The sequence below is a fragment of the Mesoplodon bidens genome (assembly GCF_964165515.1).
Source record: "Mesoplodon bidens genome assembly, chromosome: 3".
NCBI lineage: Eukaryota > Metazoa > Chordata > Mammalia > Artiodactyla > Ziphiidae > Mesoplodon > Mesoplodon bidens.
The window spans coordinates 42237210-42258670 of NC_138178.1; the positions used below are offsets into that span (position 1 = coordinate 42237210).

The 21461-nt window shown below is 41.1% G+C and overlaps 1 protein-coding gene across 1 annotated transcript in view; it reads left to right on the forward strand.

Annotated features, from left to right (window-relative positions):
• SCG3 (secretogranin III) overlaps positions 1-21461 on the forward strand; it is a 38715-nt gene that overhangs the window by 15266 nt on the left and 1988 nt on the right. The window contains exons 9-11 of the mRNA XM_081227968.1: positions 2612-2695; positions 4535-4672; positions 17882-17962. Coding sequence (XP_081084094.1) covers positions 2612-2695; positions 4535-4672; positions 17882-17962 — 303 coding nt within the window. The remainder of the gene's footprint in view (positions 1-2611; positions 2696-4534; positions 4673-17881; positions 17963-21461) is intronic.

Genomic DNA, 21461 nt, shown 5'->3' on the forward strand with positions numbered 1-21461 from the left:
GAGTTGTTCTGTATAAATGCCATTTTTTTCTACGTGAAAACTAGTTTTACTTTTTTTTCTGATTATAAAAGAACATATTTATTTTAAAAAATCAGTCAATGCAGAAAGATATTAAAAAGACAGTGAAAAATCATTCATAATATATATATTATGTATATAATACATGATAATGTATGCGCACATACACATACATACCTATGTCATTTTTTTTCTTTTATCTTATTTAACAAAAAATGGGCTTAAGTTACACACCGTGCTTTGTGGCCTACTTTACCCACTTAATAGTATATCTAAAACATTGTTTCAAATCAATCATTGTTTCATATCAATACCCTGTGACTTATATTTCACACTTAAGTCATTTATTCTATGGAAATTAATTAGAGATGCTGCAAAGGCTTGTGTGCAAGCCAGGTATTTCCACTATTATTTATAACTGTGCTGTCCAGTGTGATAGTCACATGTTGCTATTTAAATTAACAGTAATTAAAATTAAGCAAAATAAAAAATCTGGTTTCTCAGTTGCTCTAGGCATATTTCAAGTGCTCACTTGCCACAGGTAGCTTGTGGCTACCATATTGAACAGCACAGAAATGAGTATTTCCATCGTTGTAGAAAGTTCTATTGGACAGCACTGGCTTATAGAAACAAAACAATAGAAATAAACTTGCTACCCCACAAGAGGAGACTATATAAATTATTAATTCTTATTTAGACTAAATTTTATTTCTTAATGTTTGCATTTTTAATAATTGTATGTTTATAAATTGTGTTTTAAATATTGTTTATAAACGATATCTTATAAACAATTTTTAATAATTATAGTGTTTATAAACAATAAATAAATAAATATTGTTTATAAAGACTAATGACGGGGGAAATGTCCATGATATACTGTTGAATGCTTAAAGCCATTTAGAATATGACCTTAATTTTGGTTTTAAAAAATGGATATGCATAAAGAAAGAAAGTTGGAAAAAAAAAAGTTAGAAAGAAATATACCAAAACATTATCTGGGCATAGTAAGTGTTATTTTTTCCTTATAACTTTCTGTCCATTTTCATATATAACTTTTACAATCAGGAAATGAGTTGTATGTAGAGAATTTTTCTGTACAAGCATGTTGGCTTTTGACTGTCGCTGCCATGAAGGTACACCCTCAGACCCTCGAGGGCTCAGGGGCAGCATGGGTAGAAGAGAGAGGATTAACTAACTTCCTCTCCTCCATCTCAGCATGTGACAAACAATGATCAGTGATCTACCCTTCTGTTCTGGTCCCAACAATGTATGGTGACTACAAAGGTTGCCAGCTGTGGTCGCTATTTCAAAGAAGAAAGCAGAATGTGTCACACAATAGGATATACTGATTTTCTTCTCAAAAAGGGATGGGGTAGGGTAGAAGGAAGAATTTTCTTGGGGAGAAGTAATACAAAGTAATAACGGAATCTTTATAGACTAATTGCAAAGAAATGCTTGTTTGCAAATAGCCCTGTCCTGTTAGTAAGATGGATATGTGACTGGTTAAATAACTGAATACCAGGGTTGTGGATTCTAATTCATTGACTGCCTTGAGGTGGTCACAGTCTAGATTCCTATCTGGTAACACCTACAAGATGTTATTCCAAAGAGCAGAATTAGGACAAAGACAAGAATACAGATTTCAGCTTAATATAAATAGAGAAATTCTCGCCCGTAAGACATCTAACATGATGGAAGTGTTAGCTAACCGTGGTAATCATTTTGCAGAATATAAGTGTATCAAATCAGTATGTCGTACTATACCTTAAACTTACACAATGTTCTATCTTAGTGAAAAAAATATTTTTTAAGACTAACAATAGAACTGGCCGCCTCATGAATTAGTGAGAGCCCTGAATGACAGAAATCCAACTGTTTGGCTTAAGCGACAAGGGAATTTATTTCCTCATGTAACTGAAAAGTCCAGGGGTGGGGATAGTCTGGCTTCAGGTTTGTGAAGCCTACCACAGTGTGAGGAATCTATCCCTCCCCATCTCACTGACTTTTTATATGTTGATTCATTCCAGATAAGCTGCTCCATTCTGGAAACAAGATGGCTGGTACAGCCCCAATCTCACATCTGCACAGTATAGCAATCCTAGTGGAAAGAGAGCCTCTTTCTCTTAGCATTGAATCTCACTGGCCTGGCTTGAGTCATGTGCTCCTCCTTGAACCAATCACCACAGCCTGAGGGCTGGAGGAGCCAGGCCTGGGTTATTCAGCCACCAGTGGAGCAAATATGCTGAGAGTGGAAGAGGTCTGGGTTCTCCAAAGGAAAATCAAGGTGTAGTTACCAGAAGGCATTGAGTAGGCCAAAACCATTCATTATAGGCCTCAATCACAGTGGTCACAGAAATGTGGAAGGGACTTCTGCAATTAACTGAGTAGGAAGCTGAACTTGAGGATCTCAAATTGTATGCCTTTCCATCTTGAGAGTCAATGAAATATAATCCATATCAAAGCCCCTTACTAGCAGTGCTAATATTGTGGAATTGCTGTTGTGCTATTTCTAGTGAGATTTAAACATTTTTAGTAAAGCTTTGAAATCATCTTGTAGGACATAAAATTTTATTTTTTCTCCTCCCCCCTCCAGAAAACTTGGATGAAACAATTGCTCTTCAGACCAAGAACAAGCTAGAAAAAAATGTGACTGACAATAAGAGCAAGCTTTTCCCAGGTATGATTTATTTTAGTATTTTTCCCCCAGCTTTTAGCAAAATAACCCTTTTGAGTGGTAAATCATGAACGTCAATAAACATTGATAAAGAATTACAGATTTCAAAAAGTTTGAAAACCTGAAATCCAACCATGGGATTAAGTAGCTATAACCTTGGCCAGTCAGCACAGAAATTTAATCCCAAGAAGCATTGAAAAGAAATGAGGACTTTACTGAAGCGGTGGCTGGTGGGCAAAGGTGCGAGCTATATCCCAAGTTGAGCAATCCTTCCTAAAATTCTCCTTTACGTATCTTTTTCTCTCCCCAGATCACCACTGTCCCTGACCCTCTGCCCCCACCTGCTGCTCCCTCCCATTCTCTCCCCTCCCAGCTCCTCTTTCTCCTCTGGGACAGTCTGTGCCCCCGTGTGGTATGATTTATGCCCTTCTCTTGGTTTCTTCACTTCTGCATCTCTACCCACCACCCTGCTTAGCATGGCGAACACCACGGAGCAGAGCTGTGCAAAGGAGAATTTCAGGGATGAGGAAGGCGCAAAAAGAGAAAAGATCACAAACTCTTTTTTTTTTTTCTTTTTTTTTTTTTTTGCGGTACGCGGGCCTCTCACTGTTGGGGCCTCTCCCGTTGCGGAGCACAGGCTCCGGACGTGCAGGCTCAGAGGCCGTGGCTCACGGGCCCAGCCACTCCGCGGCACGTGGGATCTTCCCAGAGCAGGGCACGAACCCGTGTCCCCTGCATCGGCAGGCGGACTGTCAACCACTGCGCCACCAGGGAAGCCCAAGATCACAAACTCTTATACTTTAATTTTGTGTCCCTATCACAGAAATTATGTACCTATATTTGATAGAATATACAGCCCTTTAAAATGATGTTTTTCAAGCAGTTTTTAATAACATGGAAACATTCTTCCATAACGATGCTAATGACAAAAGCAAGGAACAAAATTGTGCCACAAGTATGAAAAAAATATGCATCAAAAAAGTATATATATATCCTACAACACTAGTAGTGGATGTTTAAGGAGACAATAACTGATTTTTCTTTTTTCCTATTTTTCTGTAGTAATAAACCTTTTACTGAAAAAAGAAAAAAGCTTATCATTAGACTGCTTGACATTCCCTATTTTACTGACTACAGGGATGCATTACTATTGTTTTCAAGGGGTTACCTACTTCAAGTTTTATGATTTTTTAATTCAATATAGGATTTCTAGAAGGAAGTATAGTTATTTTTAAGTGAGAAGTGAGCAAGCGTTATTATTGACAGCAAGGGTCCAATACTCTTCTTTGCATTAGGGTGACCAGGGATAAGGGAGTATGAAGAAAGAGTCAGGAGAGAAGTCCAGCCATAGCTCCAAACCCTTAGGTACTACTCTGAGTAACAGACTATTCTTCAAAAACAACATCAAGGAGAGATGGGGCAACTACAGAGTTATTTTCATTTGGAATCAAGACTCAAATTTACTTTGGAAACTGACCTATCCCACTTGAATGCCAACATTGATTAAAATAAGGAGAATAATCTACACTCTAATAACACAGTGTGGCAGAACAGAAAAAACACAACCAGAATCCAGAAAGCTGGGGGTGGGGGGTGTTGGCCCAGCTCTTCTGCTAACTCAACGGGTGGCCTTCGGCACATCTCTCCCCGCTTTGGGCCTCAGTTTCCTCTTCTGTGAAATGGTGGGGAGGGAGGCGTCACACTAGATAATCACTAAGATCTCTTTCAGCTCAAAAAATGATCTGACCTCAAACTACACCTTTTTAATAAAATTTATTTCTACACTAGGAATTAATTAATAGATAGGAAATAGGGTTATAATAGTGCACAATCTGATTACAGTGCCATCAGAGAAGAGTCATGAAGAAACAGACAGTACCAAGGAAGAAGCTGCTAAGATGGAAAAGGAATATGGAACCTTGAAGGATTCCACAAAAGATGATGACTCCAACCCAAGAGGAAAGACAGATGAGCCAAAAGGTATGGAATTGGCAGCTCTACGTTGACAATGAAATTGGGGAAGCAAAAACTTTCACTTGAAGTGTCATCCAAAAGTCAAGCCCCACCAAATCGGAGAAATTAACATCATCTGTATACAGAAGATTCAGCACGTGGTACCTTTATTTGAATAGCAGGTTTTTTTAACGGTCTTGAGTCTCTTGGAATGGCAAACTGGTTTCATCTTTTGATGGACTTTATGTCCAATGGGCTTTTGCACTTTGGGAGGAACACTCATGACCATTTGTGCATTGTTCAATGTCCAACTTATGATCTTATGAATTTCTTAAGCAATATTCATTTAAACATAATTGACACTCCCCTTAATAGTCACATACTACTTATTTAACAAAGGCATCAAAATTTATGGATTTAACAAAGCAAATTTTCTTAATCATTTATACTGATTGCAATCTGACACTTTCAAAGACTTGATTAAAAATCATAAATCAAATATATTACATTTCCTTAAATAACCTAAATACCTTAAAAAAGCAGAAAAGCACACACAAAACTAGCCCAGTAATTATAAAACTTTGTTTTTATCCTTATTCTTACACATTCCTGGGGTCAAATGATTACTCAGCTCTAGTAAGTCTATATGATATAAATTCACATCTTCCTAGGTTTGAGAAACTTTACTATACCCAAAGAAAAAGCCCCTATGAAGTTGCAAGTTCAAAGTCATTAACCCTCTGATTTCAGGTCAGGATGTGGGATCTGGCTGCACAGTCCAGTGTTTCAAGCCCCTTTAATTACAAAGTGTGCTGGTTACATCATAGAAAATTTATGTCTGTATCTCAGATAGATATTCTTTTTCTGAAACTCAGTGTCTTTACCAGAAGCTGTGAACAGATGGCTTAAACCTACTTTATTTTTTTGTCATGATATATTGAACTCTTTGGTATAACTGGAACCCTATTTATATCTTTTCTCTGTCTCATTAGTAGGGTCATCTAGAGGCTTCCTTCCCTGGAAGCTGAGGGAATGGGTCATTGCTCTCTTGGGAGAGGGGGTAGCAAGTGTGACATTCAGCTAATTTATCATCTGGAAATACACCATTGGGCTCCCTTTTCATTGTTTATTACATATAATCATTAGTGGCAATGAACTGAGGGACTTCCCTTATTCCTTGCTGTAATATGATAGGAGACCACAAAAGCTGATCATGTTCATGGTATAGCTCTTAATTTTGAAGAGACTGCTTGGCCCTCATACAAGTTCCCAATCTCTCTTGCTCATACAAATAGAAACAGGTTCACATTCATACTTGATAATAGACCCATGCTTAACAGTGTCTATGTATTAAGTAGAAAAGAAAGAAGCTAGCTATATAATACCTTGTAACTTAATAACAGCAATAAAAGTACGAACTGGGCTTCCCTGGTGGCGCAGTGGTTGAGAGTCCGCCTGCCGATGCAGGGGACGCGGGTTCGTGCCCCGGTCCGGGAAGATCCCACATGCCGCGGAGCGACTGGGCCCGTGAGCCATGGCCGCTGAGCCTGCGCGTCCGGAGCCTGTGCTCCGCAACGGGAGAGGCCACAACAGTGAGAGGCCCGCGTACCGCAAAAAAAAAAAAAAAAAGTACAAACTATTTCTCTCTTATATTACTACTCTCTTCATTAACACTTTATATTAAATTTCTCCATTTATGTAAGTTGTTCCAGTTAATGATAATAATGACGATGATGATGATTCTTCTGTTTAAATTGGTGTAACTTGGGCAGTAACCCAGCCTCCAAGTTTCTCCTTTGTCCTTTTTGCCCTGTACCCAGTGGTTTTTAAAGCATCTATGGTCTCTGGCAACAACAGGCTATTTTTTTTAAATTGAACTATAGAAAAATGTTGTATTAGTTTTAGGTATACAGCAAAATATATATATATTTTTTCAGATCCTTTTCCATTATAGGTTATTACAAGATATTGAATATAGTCCCCTGTGCTATACAGTAGGTCCATGTTGTTTATTTATATATAGCAGTGTGTATCTGTTAATCCCAAACTCCTAAACAGGCTATTCTAGACCTACTCTGAATTTTCCTGTCCCCCCACAAAAAAAAAAAAACTTGAAATCAATTCTCCTTCAAAGAGTTCTGGTTCCTTTATGTAGAAAATATAGAAAATCCAACCTGAGTTACATAAGTTCAAATGAGTGGTGATGTTGGCCAAAGGTACTGCTTGTATTCCAGTTATTGGGACTTTTGGACACAGGGCCGAAAAAGAAATTTTTTCTTAATGTATCAAGTTCATGTCTATTTTTCCTATCTCACAAAGTTTTAGATTATTACACCCCTCTTCTCTCTAGGATGGATTTCATAGACCACCACAATTTTCTCCTATACTGACATTACTGACATATGAACTCTAATTGTTTGGTGGTAGCCTATGTTGGGAAAGGTTATGAGGTTGCATCTGGACTCAGGAGGAAAGAATGTTGCGATGATTAATTAATAATGTTTGTCATGGGCATGGAAACGGGGAATTGGTGATATATGTGTCGCTTTTGCTGACCAGTCATGCTGCCTTGATACTTCCAATCAGCCCCAGGCCCACTTTGGATGAGTGGTAAAGTTTTTTTAATATCTTTTAAAAATTATAGTAAAATATACATAACATAAAATTTACCGTTGTAGCATTTTTAAGTGTACAGTTCAGTGGCATTAAGTACATTCATACCATTGTGCTACCATCACCACCATCCATTTCCAGAACTCTTTTCATCTTGCAAAATTGAAACTCTAAACTCATTAAATAGTAACTCCCCATTCCCCCTCCCTCTTCAGCCCCTGGCAACCACCATTCTACTTTCTGTCTCTATGAGTTTGACTACTCTGGGTACTTCAGATAAGTGGAATCATGCAGCATTTGTTCTTTTGCTACCAGCTTATTTCACTTAACATAATGTCCTCAAGCTTCATCTATGCTGTAGCGAGTGTCAGAATTTCCTTCCTTTTTCAGGCTGAGTAATAGCCCATTGAATGTATATACCACATTTTGTTTATCCATCTATTTGCCTATTGACACTTGTGTTGCTTCCACATTTTGGCTATTGTAAATAATGCTGCTCTGAACAAATATTTCAAGACTAAAAAATATTCAATTTGAGCAGGGGGAATATTCCTAGAAGTGGAATTTTTAGATCATATGATAATTCTATTTTTAATTTTTTGAGAAACCAGTGTTTTCCATAGTGGTTTCACCCTTTTACATTCCCACCAACAGTGTGCAAAAGTTCCAGTTTCTCCATATCCTCACCAACACTTTTATTTTCTGATGGTTTTTTGTTTTGTTTTGTTTTTATGGTGGCCATCCTAATGGATGTGAGATGGAGGATGAGTGGTAAACTTTTGAAAGACAGCTAAGCAGGAAAAGAGTGGTCCTGTGGCCTGAGATAGAGAGCTAGGAATTGGGCAGCACAAAGGACTACAGCTCAGTGTGCCTGGATCATCTCCTCTGGGAGCAACCCACGTGTGATGACCATCCTTCCCTAGAACAGAGCAAGCTATATCTATCTAGGTCAACTGGCTCGCTGAGGCAGTATGCTCATTGCTTAGGACAACACCTTATATCGCTGTGCAAATATCCCTAGGAATGGGTGCTACCAGGTCTCTTACTTGTTTTAGGAAAGCATTATGTAAAAAAGGAATATGAAGGAGTTGATTCTTGGTAGCCCACTACTTCCTGTTTAGGGTGTGAGTGTGTGGAGACTAATGATGAGGTTAGATTTCTCATTAGGATTTCCATCAGGTAATAACAGGGAGAGAGAGGAGTAAAATTCCATCCAGTTAGTGTTAATCTTTGTGATGGCTCTCCTGAAACATTAGGAAAAGGGTAGGGATTTAGGGCTAAAATTAGTCGCCCCCCCCCCATTATTTAGAGACTTAATTTACTCATGCTACCGCTGATCCTATTTACTCTGGAATAAGAAAAACTGATTCTAGTATGGTTTAGAAAACACCAAACTGAGCTTAAGCCAAGGGCCAACATTTCTTGGAAAAGATGTAATTAATGCCCAAAAGGACATATTATGACATATATCTTTGTATTCACAGTTGCTTTATTTGCACTTTTCTCAAAGGCTATTTTGCTTCTCTGTTACAAAACCCAGGGAGAAAACACCTGTTGTCTCTAGGCAGAAAAATAAAAGAATCTACATGGGTGAAGGCAGGGTTGGCTGCGTTTCTTGAGACATTTATTCAGCAATAAATAAACATTTATTCCAATGGCATGTCTGGCACTGTGCTCAGAAAGCTACAGAAGGAATTTAAGGACCAATGCCTGCCTTTGAGGACTCAGGCAAGCTCTGAAATGACCTAAGGATAGGCCTTAAGTCATATGTAGGCAAATACAACACAAGCCACATATGTCTCTCCCTTACTGATGAGTCAGCAGCATGTAGAACAGGCTCCCTTCAGAGAGGAAGCTGGAGGACGTTACAGAGCAGAGCAAGAGATGAGGTAATAGCTAAAACCACTTAAGGAAATAATTATAAGCAGGACACATTGGCAGGAATATCTGTAGGGAGTCTGTTTTGGTCTTGCGATATGAAGTGATGGCCCCATCCAACAAAAGCAAATATTGATTAACCATGCCAAGCATATGCTGAGGCCTGTGAGGAAGACGAATAACAACAGACTACATTTATGTCACTCTTCAACTTACAAAGCAAGTTTACATGCATCTCACTTCAGGCTAAATGTAAAAAATCCAATTTAATTACCAGTGATGAAAAATGACACGTTCACCTTTGAAAATATTTTAGACTACTTAAACCCTTGCTTTCTACAGGGACTCACACTAAGAATAATATTTTAAGATATCGATTTCTAGTTGGTGCAGTTATTTGAATGATTTGATAATTATTCCTAAATATAGGGATATGCCAATGAAGTCAAGTTTACCCCAATATCTATAATGGTGCTTAATTTTTCAAATAAATTGCTCTCTGGAGACCGAAGAACTTTGAAGTTTTATTCCATGATCTAAGTGGGGCTCTTTTTGCCAGTTCGATGTTTACTCATTCACTTCTGCTCTATGAGTCACTGAAAATCTTTTAAAAAAATCATCCAAGGGGTGAAATAAGCATTACAATACCCGTAAACTCATTCCAATGCTATCATTTGTCAAGTTTATGGCTAGATAATGGAATTAAGATGAAAAGGTCATCTCTAAGATAACTTTCCCCTAAATATCCTATCATCCCCCTATCTTTTTTTTTTTAATCTTTAAAAAATTTTATTTATTTATTTATTTTTGACTGTGTTGGGCCCTTGTTGGTGCATGCGTGCTTTCTCTAGTTGCAGCGAGCAGGGGCTACTCTTCATTGCAGTGTGTGGCCTCTCATAGCAGTGGCTTCTCTTGTGGAGCACGGGCTCCAGGCACACGGACTCGCTAGTTGTGGCTCGCGGACTCCAGAGCACAGGCTCAGTAGTTGTGGCATAGAGACTTAGTTGCTCTTCAGCATGTGGGATCTTCCCAGACCAGGGCTTGAACCCGTGTCCCCTGCACTGACAGGTGGATTCTTAACCACTGTGCCGCCAGGGAAGTCCCCCCGTATCTTCTTTACAGAAGCCAGAAAAGAGAAAGCAGCTTATTTAATTAATAAATTGATAATAAGTTGACTAACTCACGGGGATGCTTTTATTTTTAAAGCAACACAGGAGGGGAAAATTTGTGTCTTTATTCAAGCCCCAAGGCATTCTGTTGGAAATGTCCAAAAATAGTGAGGCCGTCTTCTTCCCTATGAGTCAGCAAGTGTGCCAGGAGCTAAGGCAGGCCAGAGACCTACCACCAACACAGGATTTTCCAGGACAGCAAAGGAGAATTTCTCCCCATATACAGAAACCACGATCTTCTTTTCAGAATTCACTCCTTAATTTACAAATAAGTAAACCAAGCCTTAGAAGATGAACAGTCTCACCCAAGAACTCATAGGCAAAGAATGGCAGAGCTGGGGCTTGGACTTCTGTCCCTTGACTCCCACCAGTGGTCATCCCAGCATCCCATGCTGCATCTTGCAGGCATGTCAAATGGCATCATTTTGCACAAATTCTTTTTTTTTTGGCAGCGCCATTCGGCTTGTGGGATCATTATTATTATTTTTTGAGGGGGTGCTGTGTTGGGTTTTTGTTGCTGTGCGTGGGCTTTCTCTAGTTGTGCGAGTGGGGGCTACTCATCGTTGCAGTGCACGAGCTTCTCATTGCTGTGGCTTCTCTTGTTGCAGAGCATGGGCTCTAGGCTCGTGGGCTTCAGCAGTTGTGGCACACAGGCTCAGTAGTTGTGGCTCGCGGGCTCTAGAGCACAGGCTCAGTAGTTGTGGCGCACGGGTTTAGTTGCTCGGCAGCATGTGGGATCTTCCTGGACCAGGGCTCAAACCCGTGTCCCCTACATTAGCAGGCGTATTCTTAACCACTGTGCCACCAGGGAAGCCCTGTTTGTGAGATCTTATTTCCCTAACCAGGGATTGAACCCGGGCCCTCGTCAATGAAAGCGCCAAGTCCTAACCACTGGACCACCGGGGAATTCTTTAATTGAATGGCTCTGGGGCCCACCTTGACATCCATGATACCAGTATCAGTTGCTTTGTTCAAACCTATAAACATATAATCTTTACTATATGGAATTTTAATCATTACATCAAACAATTTTCATAAGCACTCTTTTCAAACATTTAATATCTTCCGTATATCCAATATTCAGTAGGTTAAAGCTATTGATTTCTACAGAGTTGTTTGTTTTGTCTTGGTTCGGTTTGGTTTGGTTTTTTTGAGGGGATGTTTGCAGAGCAGGGGAGCATATCAGGATCAGGACAAATTCATGTATAATAAAGGATATTTCTCTTGCAGGGCTGAGAACCAGAACAGCCAGAAAAACAGGGCTGCATCTTGACTCTGGCCCTCTTCCCATCTGCGTCAGCATACATTTTAAGGCTTGTGCCATATTACCTCAGCCATGAGCTATTTTTTTCCAAGGGAAGCTGAAATTAATTTGAAAAAAATAGGCCAGTTTTCCAAAGTGGACTCTCATGGGCTTTTAATGCACACTGTGTAAATAAAAGATTTGCTTTACAACTCCCTAGAAGAGAAAATGTAAACAGGAACCAGCTGCTTGTCTCTAAGAGCAGAGGAACACCTGCTTTTATTCCCGTGTTTCCAGTGCCCCAGCAAATGTGTGGAGGTCCCACTACTGGTGGCAGTGGTTCCCAAATTTTGCCCCACATTCAAATTATCTCAGGATCGCTTTTAAAAAATCCTGATACTTAGTCCCTCCTCCAGATATTCTGATCTATTTGGTATGAGGAGTAACCCAGGCATCAGGATTTTTAAAAGCTCCCCCAAGTGATTCCAACGTGCAGCCAAGTTTGAGAACCACTGCCTGTTGGCCAGTTTGGTAATGACAACAACAGTCACTAAATCTCTACTCGAAAAGGTGAATTTTACCCAGTTGCACTCATTAGAGGTTCCAGATTCATTGTGGTTCAAGATCAGGCTCTGACCCTCACTCAGCTGTCTGCTTGGGCACATCACTTAGCCTCTCTGAGCCTGAGTTTCCTCATGAGTAAAATGGGAACAATAATGCTTATTTCATAGAGCTCTGTGAAGATTAAGTGACACATGGATATAGTATGTTTAGCACATTGGTAGGTGTTTTATTTATTTATTTATGCATGCATGCCCGCCTGCCTGCCTGCCTGCATTGGGTCTTCGTTGCTGCATGCGGGCTTTCTCTAGTAGCGCCGAGCAGTGGCTACTCTTCGTTGCGGTGCACAGGCTTCTCATTGTGATGGCTTCCTGATGTGGAGCATGGGCTCTGGGTGCTTGGGCTTCAGTAGTTGTGGCACATGGGCTCGGTAGCTGTGGCTCGCCGGCTTAGCTGCTCTGCAGCATGTGGGATCTTCCTGGACCAGGGCTCGAACCCGTGTCCCCTGCATTGGCAGGCGGATTCTGCCAATGCAGAATCCGCCTGCCAATGCGCCACCAGGGAAGCCCTCGTAGGTGTTTTAAATTGTTTCTGATGTAATTATCATTTAAATTCAGAATCTATTGAATTTCAAGTCTTGTAAATAAACAATTGGTTTTTTGAGGAAGGAGGGAAGAAGGAAGGGAGGGAGGGAAGAAGGGAGGGTGGAAGGAAGGAAGGAAGGAAGGAAGACTTATACCATTTATTCTTTTTAAAAATTGTAGTTTCCCTAGTTTGGATTCCATGCTCACCAAACAATCTTCTGATTATGATTAGCTTCTATATAAGAAGCCTTCATCCATTTACTCACTCAACAAATATTTACTGAGTGCCTATTTTGTATTAGGCTTTATTCTAGGCATGGGAGTACATCAGCAAACAAGAAATATTTCTAAGGGAGGAAGACAAATAATGAGCTTAATAAATAAATTATGTGATACGGTAGAAAGTGATACATACTATGGATAAAAATAAAGCAGAAAATGGGAATGAGGGTGATGGGGCCGGGGGGATTCTATTTTACGTTAGAGAAACAGCCCTAATCATGTATGTTACGATCCACAAGATAGTAGCCTTTTAATGGATTACAGTCTAGCTTTCTTTAAGCTGCAGTAAACTCAGTCTTTATTGTGGGATGATAATGTTAATATGGTAAATGAAATTATTTTTCATGCATTTCATACTTTTAAATTCAACACCATTTTTATAGGTAATTGGTCACTGAGGAAAAAGCAACCTGACAAGATGACGCTGAGTCCCCTACTTCCAATTGTCTTAGGTTGGGTTCCCTCCAAAGCAGACTGAGAGGAGGATTTGAGGTGGCATTTTTAATTGGCAGGTGACCCCAGGAAGCTCTACTGGGGGATAGGTCCATGAGACAGGGAAGGGAAAGAAGCCACTGTGGTGTGTTAATGAGCAGACTTCAGCTGTGTGTGTGGGGCTCAGTCCCATGAGGACCTCTGGGGACCATGTAGACCGAGCCCAAGGAGTGAGGAAGCTGGGGTGTATATCTGCCAATCCTGTCCATCACTGGCTGAGGGCTTCTCTATTAGTATATCTAGAATACGGGAAGTAGGAGGGTGGGGAATCAACAGTGTCTGCTACACTATGGCCAAAACCTCATATTTATATTTTACTCTCCTAATTCAGAATTTTTAATATAATGTCTAAACAGAGTCTAAGCTGGGATATTCCTTTTCCCAAATAAGCTCTCTACAGGGTGTGGAGAAAAGGGAACCCTCCTACATTGTTGGTGGGAGTGTAAATTGGTGCAGCCACTATGGAGAACAGTATGGAGATTCCTTAAAAAACTAAAAATTGAACTACCATACGACCCACCAATCCCACTCCTGGGCATATATCTGGAAAAAACCGTAATTCGAAAAGATACATGCACCCCAATGTTCACTGCAGCACTATTTTCAATAGCCAAGACATGGAAACAAGCTAAATGTCCATCGACAGATAAATAGATAAAGAAGATGTGGTACATCACTCAGCCATAAAAAGGAACGAAATTGAGTTATTTGTAATGAGGTGGATGGAACTAGAGTCTGTCATACAGAGTGAAGTAAGTCAGAAAGAGAAAAACAAATACCGTATGCTAATGCATATAATATGGAATCTAAAAAACGGTACTGATGAACCTAGTGGCAGGGCAGGAATAAAGACACAGATGTAGAGAATGGACTTGAGGACACAGTGGGGGAAGGGGAAGCTGGGACAAAGTGATAGAGTAGCATTGACATATATACACTACCAAGTGTAAAATAGATGGCTAGTGGGAAGCAGCCACATAGCACAGGGGGATCAGCTTAATGCTTAGTGATGACTTAGAGGGGTGGGATAGGGAGAGTAGGAGGGAGACGCAAGAGGGAGGAGATACGGGGATATACGTATGCACATAGCTGATTCACTTTGTTGTACAGCAGAAACTAACACACCATTGTAAAGCAATTATATTCCAATAAAGATGTTTAAAAAAAAAGATGTGGTATGTAAATGGAATACTACTCAGCCATTAAAAAAATGAAAGAATGCCATTTGCAGCAACGTGGATGGACCTAGAGATTATCATACTAAGTGAAGTAAGTCAGAAAGAGAAAGACAAATATCATATAATATCACTTATATGTGAAATCTAAAATATGACACAAATGAACTTATCTATGAAACAGAAACAGACTTATAGACATAGAAAACAGACTTGTGGTTGCCGGTGGCAGGGGAGGGGATGGATTGAGAGTTTGGGATTAGCAGATGCAAACTATTATATATAGGATGGATAAACAACAAGGTCCTACAGTACAGCTCAGGGAACTATATTCAATATACTGTGATAAACCATAATGGAAAAGAATATGAAAAAGAATGTATATGTATGTGTGTATATATATAACTGAATCACTTTGCTGTACAGCACAAATTAACACAACATTGTAAATCAACTATACTTCAATAAAATAAATTTTAAAACTTAAAAAAAATAAGGGGACTTCCCTGGTGGCGCAGGGGTTAAGAATCTGCCTGCCAATGCAGGGGACAGGGGTTCGAGCCCTGGTCCAGGAAGATCCCACATGCCGTGGAGCAGCTAAGCCCGTGCTCCACAGCTACTGAGCCTGCACTCTACAACCTGCGAGCCACAACTACTGAGATCACGTGCCACAACTACTGAAGTCCGTGCACCTAGAGCCCGTGCTCCGCAACAAGAGAAGCCACAGCAGTGAGAAGCCCACGCACCACAATGAAGTGTAGCCCCTGCTCGCAGCAACTAGAGAAAGCCCGCGCACAGCAGCGGAAGACCCAATGCAGCCAAAAATAAAAATAAATAAATAAATTTATTCAAAAAAATAAGCTCTCCATATTAGGATATAATATCATAGGTAAGATTGCGGGAAGAATGCTTAAAGTTATTCAAAGAGCAAGGCTTTTTTTTAACATCTTTATTGGAGTATAATTGCTTTACAATGGTGTGTTAGTTTCTGCTTTATAACAAAGTGAATCAGCTGTACATATACATATATCCCCATATCTCCTCCCTCTTGCATCTCCCTCCCACCCTCCCTATCCCACCCTCTAGATGGTCACAAAGCACTGAGCTGATCTCCCTGTGCTATTCAGCTGCTTCCCACTAGCTATCTATTTTACATTTGGTAGTGTATATATGTCCATGCCACTCTCTCACTTTGTCCCAGCTTACCCTTCCCCCTCCCCGTGTCCTCAAGTCCATTCTCTACGTCTGGCATCTGCGTCTGCCACCTGCGTCTTTAGAGCAAGACTATTTTCACACATCCTCAAAAGTTTCAGAAGCCCTAATTACCTGATGTGCTAATGACAAATCATTATTATCTATTTATTAAAGCAAGCCCTATGAGAACCACTAATTTGATTTAAATTCTTTAAAAATAACGAAGTTGCATTCTTTAGAAATAGTCTAAGATTTCTTTCCTTCTTCAACATGCTTTCTCTAACCGAATTAATTGGAAATAATGCTGTTTTTTGGTTTTGCTTTTTGTTTGTTTTGTTGTTGTTACCAAATCTGATGACCTTCTTAGCAAATGGGCAACAGACAATGAAAATCTTTACATTCATTGTGCTGCAATGTTATAACATCAATCAGGAGAACATTGGTCTTTCACGTGCTCTAACATTCTTAAAAGCAAAGAATTAAATCACTTACACAGGCAATTGAACTGAATAGGGGCTGAAAATTGTGGCTCTCTTCTTTTGTCCACTTACCCCTTTTTGCAAAGGAGTTTCTTTGTGCTTCATTGGGGACCAGGTAACATGGAACCCCAGTGGTGACGTAAGAGTGAGCTCACAAGATCAGGAAGAAAGATGCTCAGGAAGTCACTTAAGTAAATGTTGTGGTGGAAATTGGAACATCAGCAAATCTGAAGGCAATGTTACTGTTCATGGACTCTAGTCAGATGTACCCAGGTTCAAGCCTGGCTCTACTACTTACTAGCCTTGTGATCTTACTTCACAAGGCTAGTAAGTAGTAGTCTTACTTCCTCTCTCTAAGCCTCAGTTTCTTCACCTCTAAAATGGGGATTAAATAGGACTGCGTCAAAAGGTTGTTGTGAAGAATAGAAGAGAGAATGTATTTTGGAGCACAAAACACAGCCCCTGGCACATGGTAAGCACACAGTACAGGTAGCTCAACCAAGAGGTCTGGGCAGTAGACTAGGGGTAACAGGGTTCAAAGGGGGTTCAGAACAGGTGGTCACCACACTGAGCTCTGACAGCCACTGCTTCTGCAAAGGCCCTGGACTTTAAAGGCCTCTTTTCTTAGGCCATCCAGTACTCTCCAGATCAACTGATCTCTTGGTGCAGACACTCTGAGCATTAGGGACCCACCTGATTAAGGGGATGGTTGACTTCTTTGAGACAGAACAAAGCTACATACAAGTCTTATCTTTCAGATAGTGCAGGTAACAGAAACTTGGCCAGACTAGAGTCCAAATTTCACCTCTGTTATTTCCTGTATGGCCTCAGCCAAATCACTTAGCTTCTCTGAGCCTTAGTTTTCTCATCTCTAAGTTAATGATCATACCCACTTGCAGACAACAAGGCATCTAAAGGGTGTCACAGGGCGGGTGCTTCAGTGATGCCTGGTATTCTCCTGCCACACATAAAGCCCATCAGAAAATGTTTACATCCAGGGGAATTTTACTAGAACGAGTTCTTAGTTTCACTATCCAGCCTTGAAATGAGGTCCAGGTCTCTTCTTCATCTGAGTTTTTACACACTCCCTAACAGACTGGGCAGAAGACCTGTATAGCAGCTTACACAAAGCCACAAACTTGGACTTACTTATCATTTATTTGGTGATGGAGTCTTAAATATCTGCCACTCTGATTCAGTTCTTGACCTGATGATACTCTTCAGTTTAAAAGAACCATCCCTAACTGGAAATGACCCAATCTGAGACTGGTAGGGACCCACCCATCCAGTGAACTGAATCAAAACTCTTCTCTGCCAGGACATCAAACTCTATTTATTTGTGTTGGGGGATAATGGCCTCTTGACATTGCCAGCCTGGACCTGCCTCCTGGACTGTTATCCCAACCACCCACAGAAATATGCACACCACCTACTTAGGGACGGTCCCCACCAAGTGCTTGATAAGTCCAGTATTTTTTCATGGTCTCAAACATAAGTGTGGTCTTTAAAAAGGGATGCAGTGATATTTTTATGAGTGTTTAATATGGGTTCTCTTGCCTTTTCCAGGGAAAACAGAAGCCTATTTGGAAGCCATTAGAAAAAATATTGAATGGTTGAAGGAACACAACAAAAAAGAAAATAAAGAAGGTAAGGAATTAGTGTTGTTATAAATTGCAAAGTTCTCCAATTTGTCAGGAGCTCTTATTTTTTATTATTTTATTTTATTTTGGCCGAGCAGCTTGTGGGATCTTAGTTCCCCAACCAGGGATTGAACCCCGGCCCACGGCAGTGAAAGCATGGAGTCCTAACCACTAGACCGCCAGGGAATTCCCAGGAGCTCTTATTAAAGATTCCCACAATCAAAGTAGGCTAAAGTCCCCTCTCAGAGCCCAAAAGACTATAGGTGCTTCTCAGATGCGGAAGGGAATAGACCTCCATTTCTCTTATTTTTCAAATCAGCCTTTCAAGCAAAGGCATTTTCTTTTCTTTTCCATTTTATTATAAAAAATGTCCAACAGGAGCAGAGAGAACAGTATAATGAATTACCACGCATCCATCACCCACCTTCAATAATTATCAACATTTTGCCAGTCTTGTTTTGTGTACCCACCCGCTCCCCTTCTCTTGGAGTATCTTAAGCAAAGATGTTTCCTGAGCACGTATTAGGTGCACCCTGCAGTCACGAAGGTAGTTGCTCACTTAGTTAAAACAAAACACAGAGCCAGACTCCATTCTGAGTGCCAGAGATGTGAAGGACCATAAGATGCAGCCCCTCACCCCCTGCCAGGTTGCTCACACCATCAATAAACCTCCGGTGGGCCCTGCTCAGGGCTAACACAGATAACATGGTGGTGCAAAGGAGGTGAGAGGAGGGGGCACATCTCCTTACATCAGGAGAAAGAGCTGCAGGAGAGCCTTTGCTGGAAAGGCAAGGAAGAATTTACGAGTGAGGAGAGATAGAGGCAGAGGGAACACTGGTGCAAAGACATGAAGGGACAAAAGAGAATGATGCACTATGGGAACTGGAGCCAGTTTTTCAGGAGCACTGAGGTCTGCAGACAGGGCTGGGGAGGTGGGCAGCGGCCAAGTCAGGAGGAGGCTTGTGCACCCTGCAAAGGAGGTTAATTTTAGCCCAGGGGCTTAAAATTAGGGCTTAATTAGGTTAAGGACTGAGAAATCTCTCTGGCAGCAGTATGGTTACAAATTGAAAAAATAAAACTCCAGGGCTTCTCTGGTGGCGCAGTGGTTGAGAGTCCGCCTACCGATGCAGGGGACACCGATGCAGGGGACACGGGTTCGTGCCCTGGTCCGGGAAGATCCCACATGCCACGAAGCAGCTGGGCCCGTGAGCCATGGCCGCTGAGCCTGCGCGTCCGGAGCCTGTGCTCCGCAATGGGAGAGGCCACAACAGTGAGAGGCCCGCGTACAGAAAAAAAAATTTTTTTTTAATTAAAAATAAATTAAAAAAAAAAACAAACCCCAGAAGCCAGGTGAGAGATAGGAAGTAAGGATCTGGAGCAGGTATAATGCGGCTTAAACCAAGGCAAAGCAGAGGAAATAAAGAAGGGAGAAGCTCAAGAGCTATGTGGAGAGAGGATTCTAGTATGATTCCCAGGTGTCTGGCCAGAGCAGTTGCAAAGTGATGCGTTTAAGATGAGATGAGCAGTGCTTTTCAAACTTGAAAATGCATTCACATCATCTGTGGAGCTTCCAAATATCCTAACGCCCACAAGACCACTAAATCAAACTTGAGGGGCAGGACCCAGGCATCAGTATTTTTTCAACTTTCATGATTCCACTGTGCAACCAAGCTTGAAAACCAATGAGATAGAACACAGTGGGAGCAAGAGGTGTGTATTTTCAGCACCCGTGTAGCCTGTGATCCTACAGGTTGAGTGAGGTGGACACAACTATCAGGTCTTCACACACACCTTTATTTGGTTCAAAATGACATGAATTTCGGTGCTGTCAGTTCCGTGAAAATTCACAGGAACCATATTTCATCGAATCTGTCATTGATTGAAAAATGCACCATTGTTTCATGTACCACTACAGAAGAAAAATTAGAACAAGCCATCAATTAATGCAAAGACTTTAAAAAATTTTTTTTAAGTTTATCTTAGAATCAGTGTAATACAGTATGTACCAAAATGCATTCTGAAACCAATGTAAATTGTAGGGACCAACCATTTAGAGTATTTATGTTATTTCTTTCACTGACTTAACACATGAATCTGACTCCTGGTCATAATCAGCAACATCTTGCAGTTCAGTCTTGCATTTCCAGAAACGACCAACCTAGTAAATCATGGGACCCTAGTGCATGCATATTGAAGGCTCTGTGAGCAAGCTTCCGAATGACAGTGGTGGGTATGATGCTCCCTTCTGCCTCCAGGAAGTGAGGGTGACATGCAGTTCGCCCTTCTGAAGGCAGAAACAGAGAGCTCTTCTTCCCCTGCCTTCGTATGTGCTCTGCCTGACTTGGGCTCTCTCTCAAAGCCTGTGGGGACCCAGTCCTAGAGCCATACAGCTTCTGCAGCTGTGGGAGCAGGAAGTCTTACTATTAGTTCTGACCTTCCTTAACCTCTGCAGATGCCCTTTGCTTGACAGGGGCCTGGGTGACCTGAATCTCCTTCCCAAAGCCAGGAAAGGGAAGTCCATGTGATGTAACAGTGAGGAAGATGATGAAATCTTATGGAGCCTTAAAAAGAAAGTCTGTACCTTTAGAAAAGTGAATTACAGCCCTTATCTCTTTTGAGCCTTACAGCCTTAAAACCTCTTTTAAGTAGCAAGTTAGCTACTCCTAGTGTGCTCTAACAGCCAGCTAGGGCAGAGCTGGGATGGACGCCAATGGCCTTTCCTCTGAACCATGCCAGTTTTCCCATGGCACACAGTGACAGCCATGTCATCAAGAGACCATTTTTCCATTTCAAAAGAAAGCAAAATATTTTCCTTTCTCCATTCAAATCACCTGGACCACTTCACAGCTGTTTTGGGGACTCTGCCTTTTGTCCCACTAAAGATATTGACCCAGAAACGGTTCTGAAGAACCAGTGAGGATTAAAAGGTGCCTCTCTGTGCCCTATGGGACGGTCAGGAATCAGCTCGGGAGGTGCACACACAATCTACACTCAGCTTGATTCTCTAACTCGCGCCTGAGAGAGGGAAAGTCAGCAACCAAAACAAAACTGAGCCTCCAAACACTTACTGAATGTTTTGCACGTGTTAGACGCTTCATATTCACTACTTCAAGGCTGTAGAGTGGTCAAAGCAGTGACTACAGACAGACCTAAATTCAGAACCTGACTCTATTATGACCGGAGCAAGTGACCTACCTCCTCTGTCCTGTTTCTTCATCTCTGAAATGGGGACACTTAATGCTTTCCTCAGGCGTTTTGTGAGGAGCAAATAAGATGATGGTTGTAAAGTGTCCAGTGCTGGGAGTTCTCACTTCAATCCTCACGGCCGAGCCCAAACTGAAAGGAGCAAATGCCCTCCTGGGTGGAGAGGAAACAACCTCTCTCTGAGCCTCAGCTCACCGTGGTATGATAAACACCTGGTGCTTGTACAGAGGTCCTTCAAGTCTGGTTTTCCTTTCATGCAGGGGCTTAAAGATGCCCAAGTGACCCAGGTTCAGCTTCTATTC